Raw genomic sequence first — 10,882 nt, forward strand, 5'->3', positions numbered from 1 at the left:
TTATTTCTCTTTATGTCACTATAGGACTTCATTTATTATAGCCTTTTTATTTTAATTCATTTTACTTTATTTTTATTTTTCATTGGTCTTTCACCATCATTTATGCTTCGAGTTCGATTATGTAACTCAAATCAAATTATCTATGAGGACATTGATTAATAGAAAATACAAAATACAAAAAAAAAATCAAAAAAAAAATGAGAAAAATGGACATACAATGGATTATGAGTTATTCCCCTCTTCCCTCCATCATTCTAAAATGTCATCATCCATTAACTATCCTCATAAAAATGAAAAATCCATAAACCATCATCGCCATAATACTTAGCCAAATAGCCTTTCAAACCAAAGCTTACAAAAACTTTCAAGCCTTCATATACCCAAAATCACAAAGACTTGTGTTCAAGCCTCATTACATAAGAAAAGTAAATAAAGGGTAATAATAAGAAAAAGTGAAAGAAACTCAATTTGCAAAGAAGAAAACGCCCAAAGCAAATGCAAAAGCAAAAAAAAGAAAAAGCCAAAGGCAAAAAGAAAAGTCAACCTAGGAGCTTGCACACAAGTTCTACCCCTCACTCCAGAATCCTTCAATCCATCAAAACCTTAATCTTATAATACAAATCCATGATCCTTACCGTATTCCAACTTATTAAACCTTCATATCAACCTCAATTCTAAAACCTTTTAACCTTTCATATCCAACCATAACTCCTTTTACAAGGCATGTCCAAGCCTTTTAGGTTAAGAACCCCAAAAGGCGACATAGGCAAAAGTCAGGGCATAAAAAAAATCAAATACAGAACTATGAATGGTCAGATTCTGTAAGGATACGTAGGAATCCTTATTTTGAGGTCCGGCCACTTCTATAAAAAAAGAAATTAATCAAGGTCTAAATGAGTTGACTTCTTAGAATTCACATGCATACTCTTATATAAACCTTTTATTTTTATTCCAAACTCTCCTTGTCCTTAAAGGACTCTACTATAATTCCATGGTCTCTAGACTTTGCTTGTATCAACTCTCCAAAGAAGAATCCGTATTGAAGAACTCTAAATGTTCAATGTAGATCAGGTTTCATAGTGCCTATTTAAAAGATAAGATTACCCAAAGTGGGGGCTTCGTATATACATGTGGTGGTTACTCCAGATCAGACTCTTGAAGAGTTGTAATATGCGGATCTTACTTGCAGACCCCGCTACATTCCATCTTTCCTAGCCTTGCATAACCACGACCTTACATGACGTTTCATCCTTCTTATCTTTGCATAACTTTAATCCTTTCATAGCGTCTCATGCATCCTTAGAGAGTCTAAGTTTGCATAATTACATCATTATGTGCATTATTATCTGAGCTGTTTGCACCTATCTACTAACATCTTGTCCTGCGGGTTATCAGATTACTTGTATTTATCGTCTTGCAAACTAACTTTGTTTTGTAAAAAATCAGCAAAATATAGTCCAGTTCTAAACTGCAGAGTGTTCATAATCATTCTCCGTCCCGACAATGTATACTTTGACTATCGGTTTCCAGAACCTCAGACAAGTGGGGGATTTTGTAGACACAAAATTGTGTCTTCCCATTGAATACACAATGATAATACATACAATTGTCCCAATTCTAAAGGCCGAATTAAATATTCCTAATAATTAATTGTATTTTCAATATTTTAATATTAATTATTTGCGATAACTAATTTTAAAGGATATTTCAAAAATCATATTTTTATTTCTAAAGATAGCTGATTTCAAATTTCAAAGGATAATAAAGAGTCTTAAAAAATTAAAAGTCGACCAGAAAGCAAGTGCGTGTGACGAACAATTCTATGCCTCATGCAAAGCAGTGCATGTGGCGCACAGGTTGTGCGTCAATTGTGCGTAAAGCTGTGTGCCAGGCACATAGTTTTATTCTATCTTTTAGCTCCGTTTTTCAGTTTTCTTTGCCAATAAGTATCTCGTTTCTTAGAATTACTTTTCACAATGCTCTAATATCAAAAGGTCAAACTCATATTCAACACTCATCACATTCATACCTTCGGATCTCCTATTTCAAGCTTCAAGATTGCATATCCTGAAGATCGTTGCATAAGACCCAGGTGACAAAAGATCTTGAAGGAATTAATGCTTTTTTATACATTCTAATCCTAAATCTTCTCTTTTAATTTATTTCATTCATTATTCATATGCATGATTGTATGATTTAATGCTTTCATCATCTCACATGATTATTATTGCTTATTAGATACCTAAAGAACTGTTCTAACATTCGAATCAAATAATTGGACAACTTTTGAGGATCCTAGTAATTTGATTGCATAATAACATATCACCCAAAAAAATTTCTCTTTTGTTTGTTTCATGAACCAACGTAGATTAATATTCATATTGTATCAAAATATTATGTGGTCTTTTATTTGCATAAAACTTGACATGAATCGATTTTAAGTAGCTAAGGATAATGAGCCTGGCCTGTTTGCAAATAGTTTGGGATCGCGTCGGTCAAAGATCGGTCAAAGCTCGGTTCATATGGCTCGACTCAAGACTTTAACGAGCCAAGCTGAAAAAGATTGAGGGACGCTCGATAAGTTCGTGAATAGCTCCAATAATTTATTTTGAACATGATATTTATAAAGTTTAATAAATAAAAAAAAAATAATTGTCCCACATCGACGTGTATAATAAGGAGACATGTAAGAAGGGTGTTATATTACTAATCTATAACTATTCAGCATTAAAAAAAATTGACAAGTTGGGTGATTAACAAAAGTGGATGACTAAGCTAGGATTCTCATTTGTAGTAGGTTTTTGGAAATTAAAAATAAATTAAGCAGTTACAATCCTCTTTGAACAAATACTAAGAGTGGGGGGTGGACAGTGGAATATACTTTGCGTAAAGGATAGATGGTGGACCTTGATCTAGTTAATTGAGGGTGTCTTCTAGCAAATCATAGGTATAATGACAAAAATTATTTTTTTTTCTAAAAAAAAGACAAAGCATAATGGATGGGGTGATGTAGCAGTAGCAACAAGGACGGAGTGAATGCATCAAAAGAAACTGAAATTGAGTAACTTGTTATGAACCCCACATCGAAAAAATAGAATATGGAGGAAGTTAGTAACTCTATATAATGAAAACAAACTTGCTGCTATGTGTATTCAATCAAAGCTTGGGTCATGCTTATTAGCTTTGGGCCTAAGTTTAGACTTGGCATATTAATAAGGCTATATCTGGGCTGAAGTTTCGACTTCGTAAATGTGCAAGTAGGACTGTGCAAAGAACAGGGTCAGACCGGAATCAGTCCTCGGTCCCAAAAAAAATCCTAATTCTAGCTTTTCAGTCCGGTCTTAACCAGGACAATTACTATCCAGACTGTTGGACCGAAATTTCTGTTTTTTTTTTAAGTTAAAAAAATTTTATATCGTAAAAAAACTTTTAAAAGGTATAAAGCTATAAAGTCAAAACCCTCTTATTTATTATCTTTACGATTATTCTTCTTAAAATTATTACATGCTAATGTATTTAATTTATACATATTTTTCAATCAAATAAAATTATTTTTTAAAAAATAATGATTCTGGTCGAACAAGTCCAAAACTAGACTGGAAAAATTTTGGTCCAAACCGGATGAGAATGGAATTTTCCAATTTTGTCCCGGTCCAAAAAAAATTCAGACTCTGGTCCACCAGTCCAGCAGGTCCAGCTCCGATCTGATCTGGTTCTGGACCGGTGCACTCCCCTGTATATAAGCCTATATACTTTGGGCTGAATATTTTGATTGATTAATATATAATAAGTTGAGCCTCGAGTTTCTCACGCGACAATTTGAACCTTTAATTAGTCATTTCAAGTCGGAGCCGAGCTTGGGGAATCCAGGTTCAACGAGCCACGAACATGAGCTGAGCCTTCATATTCTTTAACAAGCTCGAGCCGAGTCTAGCTCTGTTCAGGATCGGCTCGCTCGATAAGCAGCCTGTAAAGGTCATCAATAGGCAAATTTGATTCCTGATCTTGTTCGTACTCTCACCACCAAACTCAATATGTGGTTAATTGACCATTAATGGAGTCATGAAGGGGAAATCTACATTGGATAAGTCCCTAAGTTGTCCCTATGATTTTCGAATATCCAATTAGGTTTATGAGTCTTTTTTCTTAAGACTTGATGGCGTCTTCTCTCTATGTCTAAATATTTTCAATCAAAACTTTCAAAATGAGGTAGTCAGATACGCGTTCATCCCGTGTAGGCAAATAAAAACACGCGTACAGACTTGTAGCCTTAAGTCCCGAGAAAATACTTGTTATTTGGAATTGAACTAAGCTTAGTATATAGTCGGATGAACCAGCATCCCCTGAAGAAGAATTCAAGGGATTTTCGATCCAGACGCTCGAGATGGATCCATCATATTAAGTATGTTTATAATATCAATTTAAGAGTAATTAATCTGTTATTGGATAATTTGTTTTTGGGCAGATACACGAAGGTAGATCAAAAGCAAGTGAGCATGGTGGGTGGAAATTTTTCTAACCCGCTAGAACTGTAGATGTGGTAAGGTTATGGTGGGTTAGTTTCTAAGGTGAGGTCGATAATGGGATTGTTTTGATGTCGGAGTGAAAACTAGTAGGCAAGAGTGATGGTAAAGTATATTGAAAAGTATGAATTAGATGGATGGTCGGGCATTGGGAAGGAAGGATGCTTTCAAAGGCAAAAGGCCATTGGTGAGATTTGCGTAAATAAAAAAGATTAGAACGTGAAATCGAATTGATTCGACGTTACGTCAGCTACATAGATAAGTTTTACAAACCTGATGTCATGATGTTTTAGCTTTTACCTTTCTTTGTCGAGATTCTTGTAGTCTTTAATGTATCACACACTAAATGCATGCTATGGACTTGGCATTTGTTTATATAGCATATGAACAACATGGTATGCTGGTTGAACTTGCATGATTTTACCTTCGAACAGTCCAGGAAAAAGAAAAAGATGATGGTTTGGATTCATTATCCGCTTGGCCATTCCATTTTTTGTCAAGACAAGCTGGCGATGTTTTCGCATAATTAAGCGGTCATAGTCCGTGCTGGGAAGCTAAGATAGAATAATTTTAAGTCAAGCTCTGAACTAGAGGCCTGAATAAAATCTTTAATTGTAAACAGTAAAAGAAAAGTTCTTCGAAGCTGTGCTAATGGTGGTCAAGGATAAGGTACTACTTTCAGTGGGAGACATTGAGTCTGCATGAGAAATCTGGGAGACTCCACAGAGAATGGCGAAATGGATAGTTAGAGAGAAAGAGAACCCCCAAGGTCTGAAATATTCCATTAGATGAAAATGAAAAGGTCCTATTTAAGTATCTGTACAAAAGAATCTGGCTTTTTTTACGAGAGCCCTTTCAATGCTCCTAGAAACAGTAGAATTAGTGCTAAACCCTGCTTTCTATGAGAAACAAACCAACCCATGGGTTAATCTGTAAGCTAGTGAGTCTCTATTTTATCTCCGGAACAATTTTCATAAGGATGTAGTAGTCTCAAGTGCTTTCACACGAGGTACGTAAAATCTGTCAATAAAGGCACCTAGAATTAAGTATCCCCGCTAGCACGAATAATACATGAATAATTCCCATCCCAATAAACATAATCAATGATTCAAAAGGAGTAATGCACTCTATAACTACCAAAGATCTCTCCCGAGTACCTATGGCTACTCTAAACAAGCAATCAAACCTATTCCCGTGGAATCATGCATGAAAGAAACATTAAACATGGCATCACAAATAAATTCCTAGTAATCCTATCTACTCATTCCCATAGCGATACTCATACTCTTGATTGAATCAACAAATCCATCTAGATTCAATTCCCATTGAAAACAAGACATAAGGAATCAATTCAAAATCACCTATCCCTAGTATGATAATGAAAATAAGAACAATAATTCAATCAAGCAAGAACAATTAATCACATCAGATTAGGACTATGGGAGGAATTCATGTATTAATCATTGTTAGGGTTTAACTTAATCCTAGATTATAAAACTACTCATTCATAATTGAAATAACAAAGCAATTGATAAATAAATTGAAAGACATAATAATAATAAAGGAAAAGGGGAGATTAGAAAACTTAGTCTTTACTTGAATGAATCAAACTTGTAGAATTCAAGATTCAATAATGGAGTTTTTCTCTCAAAAGCTCTCTAAAAGTAATACTGATCTATTTTCTGATAATGAAAAAGTACTCAAAAGCATGTTTAATAAAACCTAATAACGCCTACATTAACTAGAAAAGGAAATAATGAAAAATCGCGAAATTCTGACGAGTAGCAGTGTGCACGGGCAAGCAGGATCTTGCACGGACGTGCAGCATGGTGCACGGGCAAGCAAAATCCTGCTTGGGCGTGCACACGGAACAAAAGGTTTTTGGTGTTTTGGTTTACATACAATAGTGCACGGGCAAGCGGATTCTCGCTTGGGCGTGCGCTTTGGTGCGTGGGCAAGCGAGATTCTGCTTGGGCGTACGCCTTGGTACGTGGGCAAGCGAGATTCTGCTTGGTCCCGCAAAGAAAGTATTCTTATTCAATATCATCATTCCTTCAACCCCAAAGCACTCAAACTCATCTTCTCGCATCCGAAAACCGTCAAGTAAACCATTTACGAACCATATTAGCTTCTCTTAGTCATAATCAGCCTCAAGAACCTGAAAATCACATAAAAGGGCCGAAAGTATCTCGAAATAACACAATGGTTCAAAAGAATGCCCATATCATGCAATTAGATCTAAGATGCACTAAAATCTTCATGAAGATGAGACTTAATACCTACTTATATGCAACTAAAAACCGAGTTATCAAGGCGCTCCTTCCATTCTTGTGCAAAAGGTTTGATTGCCTCACGTTGCAAAGGAAGGTCCCAAATTTCTCCCCACTTGCAAGGAATATTCATCTTACCCTAAAAAAAAGTAATCCATAATTATTAAAGTGAAATACGTGTTTTACCGAAAGTGAAAATACAATAACACAACTAAAAAATGGTGTGGCTTCCCATCTCTTACATGGCTTGACTTGGCTTAGCTTGGCTTGACTCACTTGGTGGAGATTGCACTTCATAATCTCAAAGTCAAGGGTTCAAACCGCACTAAGTGAGACACTTTGAGGAGGATTCCTTTACTATTTTTTTTCCCTCCTTTCAAGTGCTTAATTGGGCCTCTAGATCAGGCTTTCAAGTGCAAAACAAGACCCAAAAGTTATTCATCTTATCAATCACCAAAAAACCAAAGACATTAATTAATTAAAAATAATAAACCCAGGGGTGGTACAATACTGAGAATACACACACTCCAAATGTTCGACCCACTCTAAGCACAAATATGGCCATCCATGGGCAATAATCCTGTAATGAGCCATCTGACCCGCCCGGCGCCCGCTTAAACACCTCTAGTTGGGTATTAGTACTAGTACTACTTTGGAAGAGGAGCGAAGGAGAGATGAGAGTAGAGAAAGTTTGCAGAAACAAAGTCACGGGTTTGTCTTGAAACTCCCTTAATTTATTACACACTTCTAGACGACAGACATACATTACAGACACATATTCTCTCTTAATAATCTCACTCTCCTAGGTCTCTTTCTCTTCAAAAACACCAAAAACAATCCTCCCTTTTCCCACCTCTTTTAACACTTTCTTTTCCTTGTCCACCAAGCCAAAAACACTCATTTTCTCCCTCCTCAATCTTCCTCATCTTTCATTACATAACATAACAAAAAATGGCACTTTTGCTAGACCATTGCGACGGCATTATACTGTCATTAGACACTACTAAATCAGTTCCTGCTCCTTTTCTTACTAAAACTTATCATTTGGTAGATGACCCTTCTACCGATCACGTCGTCTCTTGGGGTGAAGATGACTCCACTTTCGTCGTCTGGCGTCCACCTGAATTCGCTCGTGACCTCCTTCCTAAGTACTTTAAGCACAACAACTTTTCCAGCTTCGTCCGCCAACTTAACACTTATGTATGTCTCGCTTCCTTATTTGACACGAATAATCCCAACTTTCACCCATGTTTTCGTATAATCCAACTTTTGATTGTTTATAACATATTTTTTTGGTAGACCACATACATCTGGGATTGTTTCTAATGATTAGATCACAAAAATTATATACCTCAACTTATGATTATTAACAACACTTTGTTTCAAAAGTTATGATTATATAGTCCATTTTTTCTCTTGTTTTTTCATATATAGAAGTATTTCATATCTAATACAGGATTACTAATTTGACTCTTTTTGTCCATCCAAATATAGGGTTTTAGGAAGATAGTACCAGACAGATGGGAGTTCGCCAATGAATTCTTCAAAAGAGGAGAAAAACACTTACTATGCGACATCCACCGCAGAAAAACAGGCCAACATCAACAAAGCAACACCCATTGCAGCAGCAACACAACTCATTTAAACTTCAGCCACCCTGGTGCAAACGCATACTTAGCCGCTTGCTTCCCAGGCGGCAACCGAGTAAGCCTCTCACCACCAAACTCCGACTCCGCAGACGATTACATCGAATGCGACAACAACAATAACAACAACAACAACAACAACATTCATCATGGAAACAACTTAGACTCATCATCTCCGTTATCATCTTCACCTGCCTCTTCAAAATGCTCGTACGCCGATGCACTCACTACACTTTCTGAAGACAACGAGCGCCTACGACGGTCCAATACAATGCTAATGTCGGAGCTTGCGCACATGAGGAAACTATACAATGATATTATTTACTTTGTGCAAAATCATGTCAAGCCTGTTACTGTTACCACTACTCCAACTAATAATTCTTACCCTTCACCACCTTTAGTTACTGCTGTTAATTCCATGCCCAAAAAACCAGCTTTGAACTTAAGTCAGTTTATCAAGAACAGTAATTTTTCTAGTAGTGATGAATTTACCACTGCAACGGCTACTAACAAGGGTAATTTTTCGAGTTTGGAAGACAATGAAAGTAGTACTACTACAACTACATGCTGTAAAACAAGGTTGTTTGGTGTTCCGATTCAATCAAAGAAGAGATTACACCCAGATCAGACGGTTGAGATTAATTATAAGGCACGATCTATGTTTGGTAATCATGATCGTTTAGGATTGAATCTTATGCCTCCTTCTTCTTCTTCATTATCTTAGTTTTTTTTTTTTTTTTTTGAAAAAAGGGTAAAAAGGAAAAGAAAAAAAAAAGGACCTTTGTACGCTTCTGCAGGATAGGAAGTGGGATTTTGTCTGTTCTCTGTCAAGGGTCCGATGAAAGGTGAGTATGAAAATGTGAGTATATTATTATAATTACTATGTGATTTCATGTACATAAACTAGTACTTTTATAAGTAGCATTAGTACGAGCTTTATGTTGTTTTCCCTCCTCAAAAGATTCATTAATGCAGGTGGGTTTTTTGTTTTAAAGTAAGGCTTTAAGTAAGTTCCAAATTGTTTTTTTTTTTTCATATATTGCTTCTTTAGTTCTTTAAACTAGACTTCTTATTTGCTTTCTGAACAGCTTATAATAGAATACTTTTTTATTGTTATATGAAGTACTATAGTATTTGATTATGTACCAATTTAAATTATGAGAGAAGTCGTTATTTTTAATGCACGAGATGTGTTAGATATAACAAGATCTCACTCGATTATATTTGTTTCTTATTATATATTGGTGATAATTTAGGGTCAAGTTATATGACGTTCAAATAAATAGCAAATACAAATCTATTATCAAAGTTGTAATGTTTTGATTTTTACCTTTGTCAATGTGTAACTTTGACCACGAATATCTTTAATATTCAGTAAGTGAAAATTCGTAAAACTCTGATATTTCGAAAATGTACATTGAATCTGATGCTATAGCATTTTACAAGATACTCCCTCCGGTCTTTATTAGTTTACGCCTTTCTTTTGCACAAAATTTTAAGAAAAATAACGTTATGGGTCATAGAAAGAAAGAGAAATTATTATTTAATATTAAAGTTGAATGTGTGTGATGAAAAGTTAGTGGTTTCATTCCAAAAATAGAAAAAAAAGAGGTAAACGAATAAGGGACATCCCAAAAAGTAATCGGATAAACTAATTAATAAAGATCATAGGGAGTACTTACTTCCTCCATATATACTTGCTTCACTGGTGTGAGCACAATAACTATTTGGGAGAGGAGAAAATGTAGCTGATATAACAAAGAAGTATTTGAGATTTAATTAAGGTAGGAAAATGGAAGAAAATATAGAATTTTGTGTATAGACCATAAAACAAATAATGTAGCAAGTAAATAATTACATTTATTTATGAAAAAATATACGCTGTGTAACAAGTAGAAAGAGAGACATATTACTATTTACTACACGTAGTGTATCATATCTTGTCTTTTCTCCTAATTCCTTTTATAATCTGAATTTTATGTCTGAATTGTTTCAGCTTCATTAATGGGAGAGAGAGACAGAAAAATGTATGACAGTGTTTTGTTCTCATCCCTCTATTTTCACATGTTCTGTGGCCAAAAAAAGAAAAAATGAAAAAAACAAAGAATAAATAAAAAGCTGAGAAAGGGCCTCAGACTCAGTTGGTGCATTGGCATTTGCCTCTTTTGCTTTTTGTTGTTTGATTACATTAATGGATGATACGGACACTGACCATAGCTTGGATTATTAGCTTCTGTCTTCTTGTTAAAGGTAAAGGGAAATTGTGTCAAATTCTTCTTTTCCTTGAATATATATCTGCATGTAGCACAATGAGGCAACTTTCATTAAACCATCTGACATATATTTTTTCAATATTTTATAATAATAACTTTTCTTTTTATCTTTTAAGTCATCTATATATAGGTTTAAGTTCATATGAAAACCACCCTTATAATGAAAACTG

General features: G+C 35.1%; 1 protein-coding gene across 1 annotated transcript; it reads left to right on the forward strand.

Annotated features, from left to right (window-relative positions):
• The first annotated feature begins 7,557 nt into the window (after positions 1–7,557).
• LOC104891606 (heat stress transcription factor B-4) lies at positions 7,558–9,623 on the forward strand. The gene is made up of 2 exons (XM_010677313.4): positions 7,558–7,993; positions 8,288–9,623. The coding sequence occupies exons 1-2, from the start codon at positions 7,745–7,747 to the stop codon at positions 9,161–9,163; spliced, it is 1,125 nt and encodes a 374-aa protein (XP_010675615.2). The 5' UTR covers positions 7,558–7,744; the 3' UTR covers positions 9,164–9,623.
• Positions 9,624–10,882: the final 1,259 nt, after the last annotated feature.

This window comes from Beta vulgaris, chromosome 4 (genome assembly GCF_026745355.1).
Source record: "Beta vulgaris subsp. vulgaris cultivar EL10 chromosome 4, EL10.2, whole genome shotgun sequence".
NCBI lineage: Eukaryota > Viridiplantae > Streptophyta > Magnoliopsida > Caryophyllales > Amaranthaceae > Beta > Beta vulgaris.

What these genes read in the sequence shown, in the direction of transcription:
- LOC104891606 (XM_010677313.4), top strand. Translation starts at nt 7,745, where the DNA reads ATGGCACTTTTGCTAGACCATTGCGACGGCATTATACTGTCATTAGAC. An exon ending in TCCGCCAACTTAACACTTAT is followed by an intron (nt 7,994 to 8,287) that starts GTATGTCTCGCT and finishes ATCCAAATATAG; the next exon opens with GGTTTTAGGAAGATAGTACC.